Consider the following 25,490-nt stretch of genomic DNA (forward strand, 5'->3'; position numbering starts at 1 on the left):
CTGTATTTAATTATCAAGTTTTAAATTTGAATTTATTAGGAGACTGGTTGAGTAGAGTCTGCAAAATTGTCAGGCAAAGGAATCTTCTAAAACTAAAATGTTGTTAGCAAGATACTCAGTGTTCATAAGATGAAGGAATTTATAAATAGATTTGGGAAGAATTGAACTCATTATAAAAAAAAACAAAGATAGATTTTTATGGATATGGCCATGTTTCAAAGTTATTTTAAAGGAGTCTAAATCCTCACTGTGAAGACTTTGTTTCATTCTGTCTCTGGCACCAGGTATTCTCCAGGCCCATAATGAGAGGCAATGATGGGAGAGAGCCTGTGTGGCAGGAAGCAGGCACAGAGCTGACTGCCAGAGCAACCAAGTGATCTCATTATTAATGTGCAGCTTTTATTTCCTTCCATCTCCTCTTTTTCTGCTGTCGTTTGTGGTGGTGGTGTTTTGGTGGGTTTTTTTTTGNAAGTAGCCTCCCTGGAAAGAAAAGTACATCCATCAGTGGGGGTGGCTCACAGGAATCTTTGGCTGGTTTGTGGTTCAGAGCAGGGAGGGTTTTGCAATGCAAGCTAAAATGGGAGCTGTGTCTGGTCAGAGCAAGGAATAGCAAAGAGATGAGTCAGTGGGAAACCATTCAGTTTTGTGAGAGCTCTGTTTCTSTGGTAATGATACAYTTCCTCAAGTAAAATTTACCTTCAAGGAGATGGAGGGCTTTCTTTATAAAATCTTTTCATTACATAACACCAAGGGAAAGAATAAAGGAAACAAACTACAGATTATTGTTAGAAAAAAAAAAATTCTGTTAATGATAATGTCTCACAAAATCTCACAGTGCTATGTRATTGTACAATATTGTATCTAATTTCTTGCTGCTTGTGATATGTTTCAATCACAGTGTAAAATTTGTTTAGATATTGTAAACAACATTTAAAAAGGTACAAAATTATGTAGGTTTGGCATATCATACTTTTCAAAATGGAAGTCCTGCTCAGCTTCTCAGCCTGGCTGTTAGCCATTCATCTTAGTAACGAGATTTTTAAAGTTACTTTTGAATGAAAATATATTTGGAAATAAAATTATCTGAATTTAATTGTGTTATTTCAATTTCTATTCCAAGACCCATGATTTACTAATTCCTCATAATTGGAAAGATAAGCCTCATTCTTGTGTTCTCAAGCCAATTAGATGATAAGAGAAAAGTGTCTGGGCAAAGAGTTTGTCTGTGTCATGAGGGGAGAGAACAGCGACATTTTGCTTAAATGGAAGTACAAGTAAGATGCAGCTGTGAAATATTTTTGTTCAGTGCCAGGATGAGTGAACTCTCAGGAGTGCACTTTTAAAGCACCCCCCTCACCATGCTTTGGTTTGTGTTGGGGAGTGATCTGGGGCACACAAAGCAGATTCCTCATGTGTAACCCACACCAAAGCCTGTGCTTTTGGAGTGCAGCAAATGTGCTCCAGCTTCCCAGGAACCCTCACCCCCAGAACAAGGGCAGAAGCAGTGCAGAGTGATTCCCAGCAGAGGCCTCCATGAGCTCCCTCTGGCATTTAACACCAAATGTCTCACTGCTCAGACCTGCTATTATTGCACCCTAGGACATCTTGCAGTGACATGATCTAAAAGTGCTGAATGTTGTAATTATAATCTCTAGCAAGATGAATAGTTGCTAGTGAAAAAAGAAATACTAATTGGAGCAAATACGAAATAYTTTAAAGAAGAAATAATAATTAAATAAAACACATTTCTGCTGTCTTTCTTATACTGAAATCCTTTCAGTATTTAAATTCAGATTCCCTTGGAAGCTGAGAGAGACCATGGATTAAACATGAAATTTCTTGTTCTGTTCTCCTATTTGGTCACAATACTGCATTGGAGTGTGCTACAAAGCAGAAAGAAAATGTTTTTTTAGTAATTGAATATTGGGATCCTTTTCTTATTTATCATATTTGGGGAATTTATTTTCAGTCCCAAGTGAGATATTTAATAAAAAATAGTTTTAAACCCAGGGAAGAAGTAAAAAACAAGAAGGAAATAAATCTCCACTGCTTTCAAGTTCCCTTGTTGGCATGCCATTTTCTATTACTTTCATTCATATTTTGCTAAYGTATTGCAAGCAGCACTGATAGCCTGCCTTTACTTATTTTTTATTTGCACTTCTATTTGAGAACATGAATATTTTATCTGACTGCTTCACAGTGCAAGAAACTTCTCAGGGAATTGCATCATTTAAGAACTTGGTTGGGATGTTAAGACCATAGCTTGATTTCAGGAGCTTAATCTTCAGGTACTAATCTGTTCAAGAATTGTCTTTCTGCTTTCTGACTTACTCGTCAGGAGTGGAGACTGTGGGGAATGCCCATAATGCCTGAATTTAAATTAAATCTCTTGAACAAATCTCTTCTTGTCTCCTTCCTCTGATGGGACTTTTTCCTTTCCAGGAACAAACTTGATAGAAATGGTGAAGTCACTGAAGTTTGGATTACATGTTATTTTTATGGAATGGATCAAACTACCAAAAATCACTGGGCTAGAGCAGATCCAGAAAATCAGMGTAATCACATAAGAATGATGAATTTAGGCTTTTATGTAACATTTTATCTGCTGCTCTTGAATACTTTTCTTCTTACTGTAGAAAGATACCTTGTTAAGAAAAGATTGTTGTAATTTATCAAGCATTTTGTGTTTATATAACTCCTAATAGGGAAACTGAAGGTGGTCAGAGGGAACCATTATTTTGATTTGAAAAGTAAGGATCTGGAACATTTGGGTTTAGTAATAGTGGAAACTGAAAACAGTTCTTGCCCTTTAGAATTGTGCTTACCATCTCATTCCATGATAAATAGATAATGATCAGTGTAATTTGTGTGGTGGTTCATATGTAACGGATGCACAGTAGATTACAGCATGTATCAATGCAGATTGAAAGGGAAAAGTGATTTTTCTAACAGAAAACTTTGCTAAAAGCAGTTAAGATTATATTCTTCTGATGCAGGAGAGAGATTTAAAATCATTATTTTAAACATGGCTACTTCAGCATTGTTTTCCTCAACTTTGCATAGGTGATAAGACAAGCTAGTTATATATCTTGACATTAGAGATTAAGTGTGAAAAGCAAAGTCCGAAATTCTTTTGTTTTTGTTCTCTAGGTACTTTATAATTCCCTGGGTTTTCCTGTAGGCCTTACTATGCTGACCCTCCCAGCTCACCAGGAGGTGTAATGGCTGTCTGGAAATGTCAGGCAAACACCTAAATGTGCCAAAGCAGATTCTTATAGGGTCACATTCCTCCTCTGAGATGACAGCTGTTTAGTACTAAAGTATATTTAACACCTTAAACATTTGTGTTGATAAGTTCTAAAAGGTATGGGAAAAGTTCAAAGATACAACAACACATGGCTCTCTTAATTTAGGGAAAGTGATCTAAAGTGAATAATCCTTAATAAGTGAAATTGTTGAGTGAAACACCAATGGTCATGCCCAACTTAGCTGAGTTTGGTTGTTTATAAATATGCAGTGTACATTTGATTATTTTAATTTTGAAGTTTTTCAGTGAGCAGGGTGGTACACATGCCTTCTAGACCTGAGATACCAAATCACCATCCCTCAGATCACAACAACAAAGTTTTTTGTTTTTAGTTGTCTAATTTTGCACCTTTTTTTTTTGTTGAAACAAGCTGGAAACCATATATAATGCATCCTAAAATAAGCACTGCCCTCATTCTTTGAATGTAGCCAGCTCCTGTTTATTTGGTAAACAGAATCTCTACATGTATACATCTAAGGCATTCCATGACCCTGCTATGCTGTCAGTGCTTGGCAACCTTTAACTTTGTAACCTTATGAATGATYTGTCAATGAGCCARCTGGGTTAGAATCATTGCAATGAGWTAGAAAATTTTTCYCTTTTCATTTCTGAGAGTTAATTATGAGTTAGTTGTGCTTGTTTCTGTAGAGAGGTTTGTCTCTATAAGGAAAAGTGGTCCTGATACATTTGACAATAATTTCATAGTATTTAAAAGGCTTAATTTTAGTTAGATGTCCAGGGATTTAGTTCCAGAATTCCCATTATCCTAATAAGTTTAGCAGAATGAAACAATTCAATGCACTTCCAGGTAGTTGTTTCTCCCTTCAGCTGCTGGCATGATGCTAAAAGAAATAGCTCATGCCATTTATGCATTCCCAGAAATACACCTTGGAGCTGTGCCCTGGWGTCAGGAAATCAAGTGTCTAAATAATGAAAATGCTACAAATGTGCRTTGTTGCAAATAACGAAAAATGACAGAGACTCCATTGTCAGCAAGTGTCACATCTTGGTGTGTGGCAYTTCCTTTTTGAAATGTGGATAACACAAATAAAAAAGCAGTGACCTTGATTCATCTTCATAATGGTGCTATCACTGAGGGAGTGCAGGCCAGAATTTTGGTTGTATTTGTATAACAGCTTTAGAGGAAATAAATTGCTGTTGTCCGTGTGACAAAGAAAATGCTTCAAGAATGAGACCAGGGGCCTAAAAAGAAGGATTTCAGTCCTGACACTGAATACTCTCATGTTCAAAGAATATTCATAGTACCTAGAGGCTTGGAGGATTTTTGGTGTCTAAAGCAGAGGTAATACTGATTGTACTAAAATTGTGACCATTAATGTTACTGGTGCTCCAGAGTTGTGGAGTTGTTCTTTAAAATATTGAATGCTACTTTAGGGATGGCCTAAAATTGAAAGAGGCTGCTGACCATTGCAGCCACAAAGCTAATGTGTTGTGTCATGTGGGAAGGGCTGATGCATATCTTAGAGCCTTATTGGCAGCTCTGTGAATTTGGCTGTATGAAAACATTTACAATGTTTTGTAAACATTGGGAGAGTCATTGCCAAGTGGAACTGTGGTGAAGCTGCAGCCTCTGACAGACACAAAATTGAACGCAGCTCAGAGTGACACAGGCAGCCCCTAATTTTGGTGATGTTGTCAGCTTTCAGCTTCTGGGTTGCATGTCCAGCTAMTGAAGAGCTGCCACTTGTCTACCTGTACTGAGCTGGGCCTTGGATTTTTTTAAAGCAGTGTTTGTTCTTTTTTTCTCACTCTCCACTTTTCACTTTGCAAGGAATGGTAGTTGGAGACACGTCTTGCCTGTTGTCTTTTAAGGCTTCCTGTTGTTTCCAAATTCTTGCCATAGAGGGTAGACACKTGTTTTTGGATCCTTTAGGTGCGTGATTTCCACATAGTAAGTTCTATAACAAGTATTTACTAGTTTTATTTTGGATAATATATTATTCTTTTGACTCCTGCTACAATTTTGCTTACTGTTTGTAGAAAGTTTATCTCTAATGGTCACACTGTCAATCATCTTGTAGACCCAAAATAACTGATTTTAACACATTTCTTTCTCCCCTTTTTCAAATAAATCCTTCAACTGCTCTGAAGCAGTGCTTGTGACTAATGAGAGCTATTGCCAGGCTTCCCTGTTATGACACTTTGTTAGAAATGTGCCTACTGTACAAAAGTGATGGCTCACTGGGCTTTCATCATTTCCTAGCCACTGCCACAGTTAGGATCAATGTTTKATTTGGAGCTCAGTGATTCAGTTCAGATCTCTCTAATTTTCAAGRGAGGCTGCTCAAAAGGGAAAAAATTCAGTTTTCATACAGTCTTTAAGTCCTACATGAAACAGTAACYTGAAAGAACAACACTGTAACGGAGATGGGGTATGAATTGTTTGCAACCTGGTAGAAAGGTAAAATATAGCAACACTATATTAGGTAAGACCAGATGTCTCCCTTTTCTAACTAAAAGTTTGTTTAGACACCACTATATTAGGTAAGAGCAGATGTCTCCCTTTTCTAACTAAAAGTTTGTTTAGACACCACTATATTAGGTAAGAGCAGATGTCTCCCTTTTCTAACTAAAAGTTTGTCCTGTTTTGAAACAGTTCCATCATATCTCTGCTTCTGCAGATGATTTTATCAGAGGCCTATTCACAGGCAATAGAGCAGTCCCACGTTTCTAAAGAGAAGTGAGTTCTCTGATTCTTTCAAAGATGTTAGCAAATTCTGCACCATATTGAGTGCCCTTTGGCTGCAGGTGAAGAATTCAACAGCTTGTGGGAGTGCTAATTAGTGCTAATAATAACTTCAGTGACCTGCATTGGCTTTAAAATGCCTGACAGAAATTGCCCTGTCCTTGAAGGATATAGATTTTGTTTCTGTGTACATCTGATCATCTGATTAGGAACGCTCATGCCTACATGTTTCTGTGTTTAGTGATCACACACAATTACTAAATGGGTGCTTGTGTGTGAATGAAAAAGAAGTGGGTGGTGTTAGGGAATCAAGAGGAAAAAAGGCAAAAAGATCTACCAAAAATACTACACCAGAATTCCATTATTAAAGGGATTTCTCTTGTAGGCTAAATAGCCTTGTTAAAACTACAAACAGTAATYGAAAAGCATTAGATTAGGAATAGAATCATTCAAAATTAAACCTTGTCTCTCAAATTTTGGTACTTTTTCTGTGGTTACTCTGCTGAAATATGTATGGAGAGTCTGAGGAAAATGTAAGCTGTAATTTGAGCAAGTAACAAAAAGCTCCAAAGTATGAAATTTTTATTTCATCTGAATAATAGGTTGCTGATGGTGCAGAAAACAACTGTATTCTCAAGGGTATTGCCCTAGACCTTTCCAATACAAATATTATTAACACTAGCCAGAAAATTGAGTTACAATGCTTTATGAGCTGGAATGATAAATTAGGGGTTTTTCTAACTTCACGTTCTTCTGTTGAAGTGATTTTTGAAAATCAATCAAATTAGAGGAGWGGAAATGGTCTTTAAAATACTAATAGAGGCTTAATTGGATCATGGAAACCCTGGTAAAGTAGCAGATTAATTAATTTTTTAAATAGAGGATAAAAATTTGAACTTAAAGTAAATGTGACTCACAGCTTACTTCCTAATTAGACATTTGGCTTCAGTGATGCCCAGACAACTCAAAGCAGACTCCTCTATCTTGCTGCCACCCCTGATCCTGACCTCCTGCAGTCCCWTCATTGTCTCAGCACAACTGGTCACTTAGTTGCAGAGTGAACAAGATCAGGCAGCTTATCCAGCTAAAAGGTAGGATGACCAAGAATAAAAATAGGATTATTTTTCAACTGGATCAGTTTCTAAGCTGATTGGCTGCAAGAAAAATTGTAGAATCGTTGTGTGACTCCAAGGCACGGTACTGGCACAATGGGGAGCCTCATGCAGTACCTGAAGCCGTGGTGTGAGGCAAGAGCTGCTCAAGGTGTTAAAGTCACCAGGTGTGAATTGAGCTACAGTCCTTCCCTTTGCATTAAGATGTCTGGCATCCCTGGACACTGGTGAAGTATGAAAAAGTCAAGTATTTKAGGCCTTGCTTTTCCCCAGAGCTGCACTCCCCAGAGCTCCTTTTGGTTACACTGTTAAAAARTGTCCTAGAAATCAAAGAGCAAAGAATATTCATATTTGAATGCTTTATCATGGTCAATTAAGCTCACTCAGGAACAAAGTCCTGTATTGAGGGACTAACACTGCACAGCAAGAGGGAAAGTATTGCTTTACTGCATTTTCCAACTACTCACATCATCTCAGAGTGTAAATATACAATCAATGTAGAAATACCCAGGCAGTGTCAGCTCACAGAAGATCCATGGGGAAAGCTAATACATTTTAATGAAATGAAGGGATAACTGAAACAAGCAGTCTTCCAACTGGAAATTCTAGGCATCCAGAATGTTCTGYAGTACGATAGTTAAGTTGTGTAGCTGTGTTTACTTTGAAAAACAGAACTACAGATAGCCAGTCACTGAATTGTGACTTACAGTAGATTGCAGAGGAGCTGTAGAAGGTCCTTCAATCACTTGTTAAAGACCAATGATTCTTTTTTTTTATTATTCTGGATTTGGTCCAGAATATCTAAAAGTGAGATCAGAAGCAATGAAGTGCAGAGTTCTAAATGCTGCTCTGATACCTGAGTTACCAGAAATCCTTCTCAGCTCAGAGTACCCAGGCCCTGAGCAGATGTCTGAGAATTTGAATCCCTTCTGCACATCAGGATTATCATATTCAAAGTATCCAAAGTGATTTTTTTAAAAGCCAGTTTAAGAACGAGCATTGACACTTCATAGATTCAAAATAACTAATAAATATAAATAGATAAAGAACTAATAACTTAAATATAAATATCAGCTCTTTGGTTGTACTCACTGGAGTAACATTTCATTTAAATGAATAGCGAGAAACATGTTAAGGCCAAGCTGTTATCATGCACTTAATGTTTTGTAAAACTGAACATTTYTAGTGAATATACACAATCTCCATAAATTAGAACAGAAAGATAGAAAAGGACATGGGATTGTRAGAGAAATCTAAATCCAAAGTGTAAATCCTATGAATTTACTAAAATCCCAGAAATGAATTTGGGAGAAGGGATRTGCAAAGATTCCTCTTGGGTGGAATAGTACATCATATTCCTGCTTTTATTTTYATTCTCTAAGAATCTCGATGGTAGTTGTGCTAATTTTTGCTACCCAAAATTCCAGCTAGAGCACAATGTATTCAGCAGCCCTTCCCATTKCCACTTACTGTGAGCTATGATTTAGGGAGATTAAAATAGTAAGCAGCACAAGTTTCTTCTCTGGGAGCAGGATCAAAGACTCCAGGCCTCTCCAGTTCTGAATCTCCATTGCATTCTTTAGGGTGACAATGACCCTACCAAGCCAGARGGTGCTGAGGGACACATTTCTTGGCTGAAGTTTCTTACAAAAGTTACAGCTCTTTTAAATAAACATATTAAAGTAAAAGATCACAATTTGGTCCCAGAGCATGTGAGAAGAGAGTAAGGCTATTTAGTGACCTGCATCAGAAACATGCTGAACTCCTCTCTTCAGAAAACAGTGTGGAGATTGCTCTTGGGATGGAGGCAGAGTTGTGGCAGAGAGAGAAGTCTCAGYAAGTTTTTGCAAAGAGGTAATCCTAAAAGTACCTGTGCCCTAAGAAATGTGTGGAAACCTCRCTGTGCTCTGTCCTGGTGTAGACTGGAGGCTCAAGTGTAGTAGGCAAAATCTCATACTTAGCACACATTCTCTGAGTATTTGACTGCATTTGAAATGCTGTTACTTAGCAAGGGCAGAGGAGCGCTTTGAATGTTTCTTTTTTTCCTCTACTGACCTTGGTGTGCCCAAGAGAGCAGTAAGTACAGGTCAGCTGGCACCAGTGAACAGTCTTTGTGGTGGAGGCAATGAATGCCCAGCAGCTCTCACTGTTCCATTGCAGAGCTCTGCAGTCACCCTTGGAGCCTGGGACAGTGAGGCACTCACTGCCCACTTGCAGTAGAGATGGCTGAATTGCATCGTAACAGTCAGGGAAAACCAACAGAGTCATTTCAGCACTGCACACTGCAATGTTTTGGGTGGGAACCTATTTAGAGCTTTATTTGGTATACTTTGGACAAGGATTTCTGATWAAAACACCTCATTAGTACCTCAGCTTTCATGACTGTTTCATGCCAATACAAGGAAAACAATGATTTATGATGTTCCTTGCAGAAAAACTGTTCCCAATTAAAGGAATGAGCTCTAATTTCTGTTCCCAGGTAAGCAGAAAGTAAGCATGATGGATAGAGAGCACAGCAGATTTTCAGATGATGTTCCAGCTGGCTTTCTATGTAGTTTCTAGCTCTGCAGAGATCCCCTCACTAATGCTTTGCACTGGTAGCTAAGTTTTTTTATATTTGAATATTCTAAGTTCCCTTCTTTCTTTCTTTCTTTTAGGTCCAGACTCTAATTCTACAGTCTGCTTTGCTCATTTCTTTACTAAGAGAAGAGCAGGCACAGAATTAACTGTAATCTAGTCACTGTTCCTTCCATTTGCTCTGTTTCTCGAAAAGACACAAAAATTGCTTTAGAGCAACTTTCAAGTGTCAGAGAAGATGCCATTTGTCTCCTGGCTGCAGYTGGTCCTTAACTTGAAAAGCAGATTTGGGGAATCCTGCACAGATATAGTCTGTACAAGATTTGTTCTTGAGGGTGAACCTCTGCTCTGGGTCATGCTTCATCCAGCTTACTCTCATTTGCATAAACACATTAAATGCAATTAGGGCTGTCAGGTTTCTTGTAGTTTAGCTAAGCACTGTGGTGTAGGTAGCAATTTATATGTTGTTATAGACAAATTATTTGAGTCAGGATCAGTTATGATATTGTTCAGATATTTGAAAGGTCATAAAGGTGCTGGCTCTAGTGAATCAAAGAAGAGTGATACCGATGCATTAATAGGARCTGGAGTCTGGGATTAGACATTAAAAAGGAGTTCAAGTAGATAGTAAGGACTTGATCAAATACCTCTAGGAGATTTTGGAGCATTTTTTATATAATGAAATTCAGTAAGAAATATTAATAGTTTACAGAGCACATATTTGGCACAATAAACTGGAGGTTAAGCCATTTCCCCGTGTCTTAAGAACACTGCTAATGCATATTGTTATTTCTTCCTCACAATTCAGTATTCTGCTTCACTAAATAGTAATCAGTTTCAGAAATGCAGTAGCTTTCGTGTTTTTCTGAAAATAATGATAAGGGTTTTAAATAGTTTCCAGCATTCTTACAAATAATGAAAAAAATAATTATTACATTATTCTTACAAATAATGAAAAAATTTTTAAACAATTTTTTGGAAGATTGTGAGTCCTCTGGTAAAGGCATTACCTGAATAATACCATTCAAAATAATTTGTTTAGTGAATTCTTAGTGAATAAGAATTGCCCAAACATTTCTTCCTTAAAAAGAAAACCTGAGTTTCTTCCATGTCTCYTCCCTTCCTAGTGTCAGACCCTAAAAAGCAAACCTTGAAGGCATTGGTGCTGTCATCCTAAGTCAAAAGTACAAGTGACATAAATATGAAAACCAGCAGTACTATTTCACCACAACACCAAAAAGAAATCAAATGGAAATATAACAAACCGGAATACTACCCTTTTCAATCATGAATATAATCTAACATCTTTTTTAACTGGAGGTCCTTTAAATTGAAATTATTTACGTTTTTATAACAACTCATAGAATTGCAGTCAAAGGTAAATTCTGGACAAATTTTAGTCTGAAGACATGACAATTACTTGGACAGTATATTAATGATACAGTGATTTACCTSTTAAATAAATCAGAGTGTATTTTGATAGTTTTTATATATATATAATTAGTACAACTAAGGAACACACATACACACCCCTGCCACTCCAGTCTGACAGAACCTCTAAATACAAGTGACTTTTGAAAATACAGATTGGCAAACATAAAATAAAACAAAACCTTCATTGATGTCCTCCAACATCCTCTATGACCCATTGCTGCTGAAAGGGAGAAGAGTGGTACTTGAAAGTGTAAATAAAGTTGTTCTGTCTGCTACTACAGATTATTTGAGCCTGAGATGCATGAAGTAGAGCCAAAGTGATCTAATACAGACAAGATTTTAAAATGAAAAATTTCCTCTCAGCAGTGTTTCTGTATAATGGTTTGCAAAGTTAACATTAAGATATGGGAGAACATGCCAGTGTAGCAGGATTTTAGGGCACTTTGTCAGCTCCAGACACAAAACAAAATCAAACATATGTGTATGTTTTTATTTTTGTCCTTGGACCTGCTCTGTCATCGTCTCCTGCATGGTTCAGTGTCTCCCTCTGTAAGCAATATACAAATTTAGAAAATGCTTTTTGGATCAAATATTTCAAAATAGCACAAGTTTAAAGTTTTCTCTCATAAAATTTGGGTTTTCAGATTGGACATGCTGGTTTAATTCTAGAGAACATTATGTGTATAAACATCTTGTTTCCTCATATTCAATATTTCTAGGGTTTTTTTTAGYCATTTGTTGCACTTGGAACAATACCAGGAATTCTGGAGACCAAATAGGAGCCCAGATATAAACAGTATTAGTGATAAAAGATTCAAATAGATTTTACYGGTCTGGGCAAACAAATCAGACGATTTCTGTAATTTTAGCCAACAACTCCTGTTTCTACAACCATCTTGTTTTAGGAGATTTCAGGACCAGCAAAGGCTTTTGTTGGCTGATTATAATGGGTGCAAGGGTGTGCAATCCTATGCAGTTAATGCCTTCTGAGAATATTAGCAACTGTAACAATTAAAAATTAAAAGGAACAATCTAGAAATTTATCATAGTAATATAACTTTAAAACCAGTACATTTTTCTACAAGAAAGGCTACAAAGTGTGAACGAAGTCTTATTAATTTGGAGCATAGACATTAAACTTTTTTTTTTTTTTTTGCAAGAGTCATAATTCACATTTGGCCTATGGCCAAAGCAGTGAACTTTATCACCCAGCCTTGGCATGTGCAGATAGATGGTCCCTTCTGTCTCTTTTGCCAGTTATTGCTCATGTTGCCAGGAAATCTTAATCATGCTGCTTGGAAATGGTTACTGGGCCATCCACCTGCTGCCAAGTTATTCCACTGCATAAGGATTCCGATTTATCTGCAGCAAACAGGCTCTTAGCTCTCTCTAACACAGGAAAAAGGGTCACTGTGCTAAGGCCACCCAAGGGGGCCATATGGTGGTAGGAGTTACCTCATCACTATTGCACTGCTGTTGGTGCAACCCTATTAATAACCCTGAAGCTTCACATAGATTTGGCATAACTAAGTCTTCCAAAAGGAAATGTGCAATATAACCCTAGAGTGAACCACAAAATAAGAAAAATGTACTCTTTCATAATGAGTCACAGACAGGTTAGGGTTGGAAGGGAGCTTRAAGATTATCTAKTTCCAMCCCTCCTGCCATGGCCAGGAATGCCAATCACCAAGGTCTGGAGGCTCAGGGCTCCAGGGTCTGTCCAACCTGGACTTGAACTCTTCCAGGGATCAGGCATCCTCAACTAGGCAACCTCTTCCAGTGCCTCACCACCCTCCGAATTTATTCCTACTATCAAATGTAAAACTATCTTCTTTCAGTTTAAAACCACTGCCCCTTGTCCTACCACTATTTGCCCATATAAAAAGTCCCTCTCCCTCCATTTTATAAGCCCTAATAGGGTATCAGAAATCTGCAATGAGGTCTCCCCTGAGCCTTCTCCAGGTTTAACAACTCCAACTCTTTCAGCCTGTCTTCATRGGAGGGGTGCTCCAGCCCTCTGAGCATCTTTGTGGCCTCCTCTGGACCCACTCTAACAAGGCCMCATCTTCCCTGGGCTGAGGATCCCAGAGCTTGATGCAGTATGGTTTTATTGATACATATTTTCCACTAAAACAATGTATATGTATTTAAAAATAATTCTAGCCTGCTCTAGTTTGAGAGAAAAGGGAAGACAATCAGTTGAGCAGATAGATTGCAGTGCCACATTGCCAGAACTGTTCTGTATGTTCATGTTTCTCCAATGTCATATGAGTTCAAACACTATTCAGACTGCAGCAATCAGAAGAATGTAATGCTCAAGTCATATGAATTGCAATCCACTGGTGAATTTAAGCTCCTCATTAAGATGTTCAATCACTTGCTTTAGTAGAACTATTGAAAGTTGTTTCATGCATGGATAGTTCCTTTGTTAGTCGGGTTCCTGTTATTGTCTCTTCACAGGAAAAACAAAGGGCCTTCTGTGAGTTAAACTATGGTTATATTTTAGACCCTGTAGTGAAAATTTATGTCTGAAATTATATTTGTAGATTTTTCCAGGTGTCAAAAGGAAAAATAACTTATTTGGATTGTGGAAATATTGGTAGAATTCTAAGACTACTGAGAGCAAAGCAAATTTTAAACACAGAAAATGGCAGCAAATAGTTCTGGARAACTTATTCTGATAATATAATAATATAGATCATTAGTGTAACTTGTTAGTACCGTAACATTTGAACTTCCAAATTCCAGGACTTATTGGACAGTTACTTTGGTATTTTATAACATACTCTGTTTAAATGATCTAAGTAGTAGTGATGTGACTCTCTAATTCAGAGGTGATCAATAAATACATTGAAGTAAATGAGAAATATTAATGTCTTTTAGATTTGTTTCTATGGGCTAACTTCTCTATTCCTACACTTTAAACAGCTTTTGCATCTTCTATGTTTTTTGTGTTTGTAGCAGTTTTTCAGCTTCAGGTAGAAATTACTATTTTGGTAGGTTTTTTTATCTGATAGGGTATACTCTACACACTGTGTTTTGTTGAGGAACTTTATATAAACTTTGATATATATATTTGCTATACCAAATATATCTTTTATCTGTAATACACTTGGGGAATAAAGAAATCATAACAGCTCTTCAGATTTTTGTATAATCCATTCCTATGGCCTATGCATAATACCAAGGTGATAATAGCACTGTAGTACTTCAAACAACTAAGATGTTGCCTTCTCTTTTGGGCAAAAAAGGTGCAGCTCAACTGTCAGCTATGAGACTGTCAGGTAAGAAGTGCTAGCTCAATAGCATTTTCATGTCAACTACTGCATAAATCTGCACAAGGAAGTAGAATAATAGGAAATATTCCCACCTAGTTTTCTGTTTACAGGAGAAGAATCAAAATAAATAAGAGCTTATGCTGAAATATTTTTCACATGCTTGTAGAAAGAAACATCTTGGCTCAGCTTCAGTGTTGTTATTTTTAGATGCTTTTTTCTCGTTCTGAGATGCTGCTTTTAGATAATGAACCTTTGCCAAAAATGCCAAACTTATGTCCTGCTATATAAATGTACAAGAAAACTATGGCATTTCAGAAACCTTCTGTGTTTCTTTAAGAATAACCCTGTATATGTTTTAAATTTGGTGTTGTCTTTGCTTGGTAAWGCACTCTATCTTATTCTACATAATTAAGAATCTACTATATATATTTTGTGCATAACTTTGTCTAAAATGTTTACATACACTTATCTAAACTGATTTACCTGCTGCAGTCTAAGAACTATAAGTTCTGATTTTGTAATGTGATTTCTATCACTGCATAGATGGATAAAATTACACAGAAAAAATTGAGCAGTTGTTTATTTTCTGCTTACAAATGAATGAGTAGGACTTTTACACAGTGATTGTTCTTTTAGAGAATGGCTCTCTCATGGGTAATTGCTTGTGCTAGAATTATGTACCAAATACTCATCCATGAGAAGGCTTTACACCTCCTGGTTGCTGTGCTCTTCTATGCTGCAGTTCTTGCTAAAGGTAGAAGGGATATCAAGGTAAAATGGACACAATGCYCAGTGAAATCTGCCTCCACCTGACAGCATTAAAAGGACTCTTATGTGGAGGTAAAGACTTAGCTCCTTTCCTTAGCAGAACATTGCTGACAAATCAAATGGTTACAGAAATAAGGCAAGGTTTTGAGACCTGGGAATTACATTATCTTCTGGCCAAAGCTGGTGTGGCTGAGGTTGGATTAGAGAAGGATAACAAGGGACTGAAAGATGCAGAAATATATGTTAATATAAATGGACAGTTGGCATCAGAATTGCATTGACTTAAAACTAGTAAGAGATGGGGGTCTGAGTTCAACATATTGGAATACCAGGTTCTTTAGCCTTTTAACTACTCCCTGTAGCATATCTAGTAAGGCTGTGAGTAGCCTCTGGAAGAAAATACAGTATTTTTTTTTCATTATTAGGAATAAACCTTCTCTCCTTCTTGAATCAGTCGCTTACCTTTCCCTAGTATGAGTTGAGCATATCTGCTAGTGCCAGTATGACATGTGACCTTTTGGTTTTGGCCTGKAAAGTTTTAAACTGCAGAAGCAATGAACAAACAAGTCCATGATACAGGAGTCCTAGGTCATGAGGGGAAAGGGGGATGGAGAGAGTGAAGTGACTGACCTTGCTATAAATGGTGCCACAGGTCGTGGGGGTAGGAGAATGTGAGCTGCATGAGGCAGGACCTGTGACTGTGAAAGAGTGGGGGGACAGTAACTTCCTCTCTCTGCCTTGTGTATCTGTGGTGAACTGAACTTTGACCACACAGTGGAATCTGAATAGATCCAAGCAAAGATGATGTGAGAAGTCTCAAACTAAACTTAGTGCTCTGATTTTTAGTTCTAACAGAAATACAGAATTTGCTCAAGGTTTCTAAATAGCTTTCTAAGGTTTGGCAACTAGGAAGGGTGTTGCAGGCTTTGTTATTTGGTAAACCAGGCCAAGTTATGGMATTAATTGAAATTTCTCATGGTGCTTTCATTCAAGTATTTTAACATTGCTCAAAGTTCAACCCAAGGTGAAATTTAATGTGCAGAATCAAAGAAAGGTGGTYTTGCCTCCTGTAGATTGAAATCACTATGCCTATTGCATAGTGATATAAATAAATAAATAATAAATATAAAGCATTTTTATAGCAAATAGTTTATAGCAAACAGTTTCTCAAACAGTTAATATAAATTAACATAAATACAAACCATAGCTGCTGTAAGGGGCCATACTTTTGTGAATGTGCATATATTGCTTTATTTCCAGCCAAGGAAAAAAACTACATTTATCTTCTCCAGACTCAGAGTATTAGAAACGCAGTTAGATTAGAAGGAAAAATAATGCTTGCTTTGTATATATCAATGATGAAGTCAAACATGGAATTGTCTTTGTCAATCACATCTGAGAGGTTTTAGGCCGTTGTTTGATGCACTGTCTTACTCAACAGTCACACAGATACTGACATAACATGCAGTGTCACAAATGCATTGGAAATGGTTGTAAAACCATGCCAATGATAAAGATCCTTTGCAGTACTGCTCTACAAAACATACTGCAGATGTATCCCTTTCACTCAAAGATCTTYATCCACTTCAGATGAAAGGCAGTCTGCATCAGGCAACTCAGAAAACGAAAGCTTAAACACTGTCAGAYACCTGAAAATTTTGATCCATACTAGGACAGTGAATCTATTGCACAGAATACTTGCAGCCCAAGAAGTTTATAACAGTATCAAGTCAKTGAATATTTTCAAATTAATACATTTTAAAATTAGCATCAGAAATTTTTTTAAAGGTYTGATTACCTTAGTTCTGTAGTCTCAAAATGTAAGGGTTTCCACTGGKAAATATTTGTTATAATTACGAAAAACTACATTTTCCAAAAATACAGACAGATATAAATGTCATATTTTAAGGAACATAACACCCAAATGCAACATGCCAAAGACTAGATAGTCAATACTACTAAATTTTTACAGCATAAACATTTTTTAAAAGTTCATGATCACTATTTATATTTGATAGTATATTACCTTTTTTCTTTCCTTCATATGTATTTGCTGASACGATGATACAAGAAAGCAGTAAAAATGAAAGAAGTTGCAAACTTTGCATTTTTTCTTTCTTTGAATGAGAGTTCTGCTAAATTCTGYCAAGAGATGGGAAAAGGAAAGAATTAGCAATGCTTTGCAAGAAATTCTTTGCCCATTAATCATTAACCTTGATTTCTTCTGTCCCCTGCTCTGGTTTTTCCTTTTATGGAAGTGAAATTGGAATTTGCCTGTTTCAAACCTCTTCATTTTAATTTTATGCCACTTGTAGCAGAAATAATTTGGAGCTGGATCCTCCTACCTTGCTCAGCAATGCTCAGCTCTAAACTCAGACTCGAGGGCATTTGTTCTCTGAAATACTGCTAAAGGCCAGGGTAACCAGCTTGAATTCAGCTGGTCAACAGCTTGGTCTGAGCACATTACAAAATAAGGGCAAGACCTGAAGGTTAATTTAAATATTTTATTAACACAGACAWATCTTAGCAAGGGAATCATCAAAATTTTGTATCTATTAAAAGCTTCTCTTATTTTGGCCATTCAATCAGTACCAGATTTTGGATAATCACAAAGTCYTTCCTTWCAAATTAAGTGAACAATTTTTAACWCATAAGACATTTACTAATACAGCACAATTAACCAACTTCTGTCTCCACTTTCAGTAAAAGAATCATAAGGAAGTGTAGGTAGTAAATGTAAGAGTCATTTCAGAGAAGTTTCTACTAAAATGATACRGCTTATTGTAGAAATCTGAGCAGAGTTTTAATGACAGCACTGTGTGTATGTATGCAACAGGAGGTACATATTGCAAAGTGTGACAGGACAACAAGTACACTTGGCTGGGCAGCAAGGACTGCACCCAGCTGGATGTCACACGTGAGCAGCACAGCATGCTGTCCTCTGCTCCGGGGTGGCTTCAGCCTGCAKCATCACAGTTTCCCTCATCAGTCAATGGTGTTGAAACGCCCATTTTATAGGAATGGTTCATTTTAAAGGAACACRGTGCCAGCTAGGATGTAGCCATGGCAGCACAGGCCTTAGCAGAGGCTGCAAATCCACCTGCATTTCCACTAATCATTGCATTACCACTTCATGTGGGTTAATGCTGCAAACCTCCACCTGCAAACTGAGCAAGTACCTCAGCCAGACAGGTGCACTATACCTCACTCACATGCTTTGACACCATTGTGGAATGTTCCTTAGAAACAGAAATAGAAATTGCTGGTGTGATTTAGCACAGCCTTGCAGTGAACTTAGAATAATTTGGGCTGAAGATTATGTGAAGATGACAGATGTGATTGACAGGTTGAATGGTGACACTAGCCACAGTAATCAAGCAAGTAGAGAGCATTTAGAGGAGAAAGATTGCGAGCTCCTTTCTGCAGGTGGAAATTGTTCTGGAACAAAGATTTGTCAGGGACCAAACTGGTTGTTGGATCTTTGCTAAGAAATTGCCTGAAAATAAAGTCTATAGGGATCAGTGTTTKGATTTACTTCTCTCGATAGAACCCATGTAGGAAACCAGGATGACATTATGAGCATCTTATGAAGAATTGTTTAAAGTGGTAACAAAAAAACTGGGAAAAAAATGTGGAGGAACCTGCCTTCCTTTGGCAGATTTTACTTCATTTGGCAGTTCTGGGTCAGTTATTGCAAATATTTATTTGTCTTTCCAGTGTTCACAGAACATCAGCAATAATGGTGAGAGCACATAGCAGTWTTGTGGGAATAATTGTAAGGCATTTGAATGAGAGGTTTCACAGTGCATGTTGAGGAAGAGTTTATGTAGCACAAAATTGCCTGCTATGGCACATTAGTCTGCAGAGAGCAGATGTGATTTGTGTTCCAGAGGAAGGAGCTGCTCCCAATGGCCTCTAGAGCATTGTCACACRATGGGTTCCCAGAGTATGGGTTTGGGTTTTCTTTTCTTCTCCATTTGATTTACATGAGTAATTCCAATTACCTTTATTATCTGCTCATAAAGAAAAGAATGGGTCTTCTGCAAAAGTAATGATCATTAGAGGTAGGGAACTCCTGGTAAATAATTTTCCTGTGAATCCACATATTGAATTTATAACCTTTGCCATTTTCARCATGCTTATCTGGTCACTTGATAACTACTTTGCTTCATCTGCTCTCTCTCAGGTGGGTTAATTGCTGTTTGTATTGTTATTGTAGATATAATATTCTATGAACATATAACCTAAATTATTTTAGGAATTAAATATCCTGATGGAAAAAGCAAAAGAAGAAAGAGTCTTTGGCACATTATGAGAATAGAAAGAGTGGAGCCAGGTATTTACSAGAAGCGACTGTGAAATAGCTACTCAGAGTTCCTGGCAGCATGTTCCATCACTTACTCAAATGGCTTCTTTTCAGCCACATTTGAATCTGCATGAGGTGTAGTGAGTGGGAGCTGCAATATTCCACATGAAAATCATTGCAGAAAAATGCAAATCCTCTGAAAAGCGAAGATGCTGTGGGTCTTCATATTATTCCACTGGTTGATSGTAAGAATGGTGCCTGAGAGAAACTTGATACCCCTGGAACACTCTCAGTGTCCTGCCAGAGCCATGTGATCTCTAGGGCTGCTCTGCTGTAGCCCTGCACCACTGGCAGTGACAAAATGTACAACACAGGTACTAGAAAATCAGGGAACAGACATCTCAGGGACTATAAAGAAAGCTGGGAGGCTGATGTAGGAAAATGATGCCTGGAATATGCAAGCTACACTGTGTCCTGATATTACTTTCAAGAGTGAGTGGAAGATTTATTTTTCAGAATTGGATATGTTTGCTACTCATGCTCTGGGTAAGGAAAGTGGATAATTTGGTATTTGAAAAAACCTTGATTCTTAAGAAATGTTCTTTAAATTTAAGGTTTAAATATGGTTATGGTTAAATATATTAATCTTAAACTTTAAAGGAACCATTTAAAAAAAATGCTGTTCTTCAGATATGAGCTCTCTTTTCCATATCACCCAGCRTTTGCAATTACTTCATTTTCCGGATTGAAATCACTCATACCTACTGTAGTGATCTGGATTCTAAATTTAGAAATAGATATTCCAAACTGCTCTTCTGTAAAAAAAGACAGAAGAGCATGTTTTGTATTGCAGGGAGGTTACTGCTTTGCTAGCTTTACATGAAATAGAATCTTTTCTTAAACACACAGTGGCCAACCCCAAATCTGTAGCTTTATATCTAGTTTGCATATACTGTAAGGGGGCTTCATAACCTTCTCTCTTCTGCTGAGCTGCTGCTTCTACAATATATACYGAGGAGGTAGACTCTCAATCACATTCCCCATCTGCTTCTTGGCTAATGTTCCAATTGCAGTTAGACCTCTTGCACATATTCACATCTAAAATAAAATTGATGGTTTCACTGTTGGGAAGCAGCGTGTGACTAATGATGCATTGTACCATGCAAGTTTTTGTTTGAATATATCTTTCTCATCAAGTTAAATAAAGGAACACAGAGCAGAAATCTGTCAGGCAGATGCTCCTGCTTTTTTTCCTGAAACCACACTGTTTGTCAAGATGCTTTTCAATCACCTGAAGACCAGTAATGTTGTTGTACAAGATGTTCTTTCAGGTTTAGAAGAGATTTTATGGGCCAGAACTTCAGCTAGCATAAATTGGCTTCTGTGCAGCTCTAATGATTTTCACCAGCTGAGGATCCACCCTGTGTTCCCATAATAACCCACTAGCATCTGAAAAAAAGATTCATGTAATGGTTATGCTAATATATCTGAGGTTATAGAGCAAGAAAATTTTTATGTGGTTGAATTTTTAATGCAGTTTTTAAATCCAGGATTTATTCTGCCTGTTTTATCTTTTCTAGGATTTTTAATACCAAATAACTTTGAAGAGACACTTTTAGATTGACTTCTGTGTGTAGATTCATTGTCTATGTCAAACATACAGCAGCTGCATATGAGTCTGAAACTTCCTTTACAGCAATAGCTATTGAGCCATCAGGCTTTTCAGTATTAAATTCAAAACTAAATAATTGATCAGCAAACTTTATTTTCTGATATGAAAGAAAACTACTAATTTGCGTGAGCATAGTGCTGTGAAATATGAATTTCAATGCAAGATGCATTTCATACTCTGCTGCCCCCTGACAAGGTAGTCTTCTTCCATTACTCATCACCCAGAATATTATCTGACTTTCCTTGGAAGCACATTTAGGAYCAGGAATTGCATTTTGCAGTTTCAAGTTTTCCCACAAGTTTAGCAAAATTTGTATGTTTGTGTCTTTTAATAATTTTGGGAAAGCGCTGCACTGAGTAATTCTTATTATAAACAGCTGTAAACAAAGCAGAGAACCCAAATGCAACTGCCAAGCATAAATATAGTTGTACAATAAGTGGGTCATCTGCTTCTACTTCAAACTTYAAAAAAAGACAGTTTTAGTTTGTTTACTTCGATATTTGCAGAGAGCTTCTTGTAACAATGCACTGCTTGTTTAATTGCCTTAGAAGATTGCTCTTTCTTGGCTTCTGGGTCTGTCTTTCTCATGGAAACACTGTGTTCACGTGGAGTATGTCTCTGAAAGCTTGACAAATCAGAAAAGCACAGAATTGATGAACCAAATAAAAGGGGAGAACAAATCCCAAAACTTCTGGACTGCCCATGCTKTTCCATTCTGTGCAGAATCTTGTGTGTTTGCTTATTACCCTTGCCTCAAAATAGGTGAGGAGCTTGCCTGTTCCCTGCCTCCCATTACAAGCAGTTTTATTCTTCAGCAGACAGGACTAAATTTCTGCATGATTTTGYACTACTGGAAAGGGTAGTGGAGCTGCAGACCTTTAATCCACCTGCATTGTGTCTTATTTTGGATATTCACTGTTGTCAGTGTCCTATTTCGGGGATGACGTGTAAAAGTTTGCATTGATTTTTTTTTGCTGCTAAAGCAGCTTTTACATAGAGCTGTAACATGTAGGAAACGTTGCACATATCAGCACTGGGGTGTCGATAGATACAACTGTGAAGAGCAGATGTGCTTTTGGAAACCTCAGCGTGCCTGCTGAGAACATTTCCCTTCATTGGTCTGGGTAAGAAACAGCCAAACACGTGCAACAAAGCTCATTGGAAGGCTGAGATCCAGCCCAACCTCCTTCCCCCCTGAGGTCTGGGCTTTATGGTTTYAAGCAAAACCAACACAAGAGCAATGCCTTTTGAAGCTGCCTTTCTTGTTCACCTCCCTCACATCAAACAGAGGCATATCTGAAACAGATGAATACAGAGGAAAACCAACACTGCTCTCTCTCTTCCTTTCTAGCTACTGTACTTAGGAGGGAAAATTGTAACAACAAATAGAAAGCAGACTTGTTTCAGACATTGATTGATGGCTCTTACGGATAAAGGAGGCAGCAAGAACAAGACAACTAGGGCTTCTTGTRGGTAACATATTTGAAGAGGATACACATGAAAAGCACTTAAACAAAAGGCAGAGAACCATGCCAAAGTAAAGAAACTTGAAAGACACTAAACATTCAAGGGCTGATTGATGATGTCTCTTAGAACTTAACATCCTCACAGGAGCAAACCCTGCRTCTCTACGGAGCTTCTGTCACTAAAATTGAGTCTTTATGAAGAAGGGAGAACAAACAGACAAGAAAGCCAAAGGAAGAAGAATAGTATTAATATGTACAGAGTAGATGTGGGGGGAGCAGATTGTTTGAGGTGGTTAATTATTGACCCTAAATGTTTTGTTTGTTCCAGGGCCTGACACAGCTCTTGCTAAGTCCTAGCAGAACTTAGATACTGGGACGGTAGACCCTTGGATCTGATGTGTTGTGGCAGTTCCTACATTTCTACAAGATTAGAGAAGATTATAGGAGAGAAAATTGGCTTACTTGAGGGATGAAGAAGCCTTAAATACTTATAAGCAACAGTTAGAATAAACATGCATTTAAAATCTTCTCCAAACTTTCTGAAAATCTGATCTGATAAACTGCCTGAAAATGTTACAGATTGGTAAAAACATTTTGATTTTGTTCACATAAATAGAAATTGATGTAGCCTACTAGAAAGAATTTAAATAGTTGTTTCTCTGTTAGTTCTGGAACTGCAAATCTTTGATGTCTGGGTAAACCGTAGGATAATTGAYTAAGTACTTTGGTGTTCCAAAGTCCATAGTTATTGAAAAGATTCACAGCAACAAGTCAGTCAGTATTAGATTTGAAGTGACTGTGACCAGGCATTCAAAAAATTTCTTGGTAGCTCCAGTAAATGATGTTCCACAGCTGAACTGGACAGAGCTACTAAACACTGCATTTAGCACAGCTGTTATAACAGATCAGGAAAATTCAGTATTCAGTGGGTCTTTAACACCCAYCCTCCATCTGCAGTATTCATTTTTAGCATTGTGTAATGGGCCAAAAAAGCAGGCATATAACTAAAAAGAAACCCCATCAGGGTGTTTTCTCTAGGTCCACTTTGTTTCTTGGTTTTTTTTTGTTTTTTTTTTTTTCCCTAGCAGTGTTCCTTCATTTGTGTGTGGAAACATTTTCTGGGTGGCAACACGGGTAAAGCTCGTTCTCCATCTGGGAGTCACACTTACTGCAGCCAAGTGCACTGCAAACAAGCCCTGGACCATATGCTGCATCCATAAGTGCTAATTGAGAAAGGCTGATTATGTCAGCTGGGTAAGGATAATAATCTTTGCCAAATGACCAGTTTGTGCTTGTGGCTTTTAAGTGGCTGTGGTTCACCRAAGTGCTTGAGAAGTGCCTTTACTTTGAGGAGGAAGCTGAGCAAAGGGCTGAGACAAGCAGTGCTGAGGGACTGTGTGAGAGCTGTGGGAGTAACAGAGTCAATAACCAAGAGAGTTGCCACAGATCCACTCAAATAAAATGATGGGAAAGCTCATCTTTTAGTAAATTGCTTGAGAAACAAAAGAGGAGAAGGAAGCAAGCATAACAGTCACTCTGACCATAACATGCATTGCAAACATTCATAATTTACTGTGTAAACCAGCTTCTCAAGCTTCTTTCATACATGTTTATTCCAGGTTGAATGTTCCAAAACCTTAGCATGTGGCATGTTACTTGTTGAATAACTTGCAGGGCAGGACATAGGTGTCACTCTTGTGAATTTTCAATTTAACCCATAGGTTTGTGATMATTGGGAAATAGGTGAGGAGTCTAAAATGCATTTACCATGGAGAAGAGCAGTGCCATTGCAAGGGCCTTACCGCTCAGATGTAAACCTTGCTAAATCTACACTGGCTGTGGCCCATGGACCTGCACCTCTTTATCTGTGTATGTTCCTTAACTCTACACTGTGGCAATAAATCCCAGGCAGCCACCACTGACCTGCAGTGCCTCACACCACCCTTAGGAAGAGCACAGAGGCAGGCAGCTGGCCTTTCCATGGAGATTTAATAGTTCCATGTCCTATTCTGTATCCTTGCTTTTCTGTGTTCTAATTATAGCTTCAAAATTATTATTAATTTCTTTTTAATTTCCAAATTTCATTTGTCATCTTGTACTGGAATTTCCTGCAGAGAAAGAATTCAAATGATTGGATGGAAATCTTTCTTGTCATATTCCCTCACAGATGGTCCAGTTTGGTCTGCAGTTYATGCCTGACAGCTAGTTAATCTGGCAGTGCCAGAACACACATTTTAAAATGCAGGTTCTGGGATCAGCCTCAGGCAAGCACCTCAACTCTGTTCTGTACCCTGGAATTGAGGAATTCAGTCTTTGTTCTCCATAAAAATATTAAGACTAGTGTTTTCCAGATATAAGATGCATTGTAGAAGATAACTCTGAAATCTAGATGTTACTAGAAATGTTTGTGTTGTTGCAATACACTAACAGTGTTTTCATGCTTACACCATTGGCTTAGGGCACTTTCCTAAAGGTGACTGAGAAAAGCAAACCCATTCATGGTAGGTCTCAATTCGTTACCCACAGACTTTCATCTCCTCAAGAGGAGGAAGTCAAAAGATTGAAAAATGTTGCACTAAACAAAATGTATTCAAAACTTTGGCAAAGCATTGGATAAATGCTTTTTGCTATGTATTTGATCAAATTTTGCACTCTATCTGGTTAAACAATCTTTGTACACAATTCATGCAATATTACTGAATTGCATACATATGTTTCTTGTTATGGACTCTGGGAAGTGTTATCACAAAAAAAATGAAATAAGAAAGCAGAATATTTTGTAGAGGGTTTTGTGTTAGTGGCACRTTATAGAAATACACAACTTATTATAAATACAGAAATTTCCCTTTGATACACAAAATCT

The 25,490-nt window shown here is 37.5% G+C and overlaps 1 protein-coding gene across 2 annotated transcripts in view; it reads right to left on the reverse strand.

Annotated features, from left to right (window-relative positions):
- Positions 1–17,359, reverse strand: part of LIPC (lipase C, hepatic type) — a 52,933-nt gene extending 35,574 nt beyond the window's left edge. The window contains exon 1 of one of the 2 annotated variants that reach the window (XM_057382763.1): positions 17,210–17,359. In XM_057382763.1, the coding sequence (XP_057238746.1) occupies positions 17,210–17,291 (82 nt within the window). In that variant the 5' untranslated portion in view covers positions 17,292–17,359. The remainder of the gene's footprint in view (positions 1–17,209) is intronic. The other variant, XM_057382764.1, reaches the window with a different exon arrangement.
- Between the last annotated feature and the right edge of the window lie 8,131 nt (positions 17,360–25,490).

This window comes from Malurus melanocephalus, unplaced genomic scaffold (genome assembly GCF_030028575.1).
Source record: "Malurus melanocephalus ecotype Western Australia unplaced genomic scaffold, MMel_1.1 scaffold_586, whole genome shotgun sequence".
NCBI lineage: Eukaryota > Metazoa > Chordata > Aves > Passeriformes > Maluridae > Malurus > Malurus melanocephalus.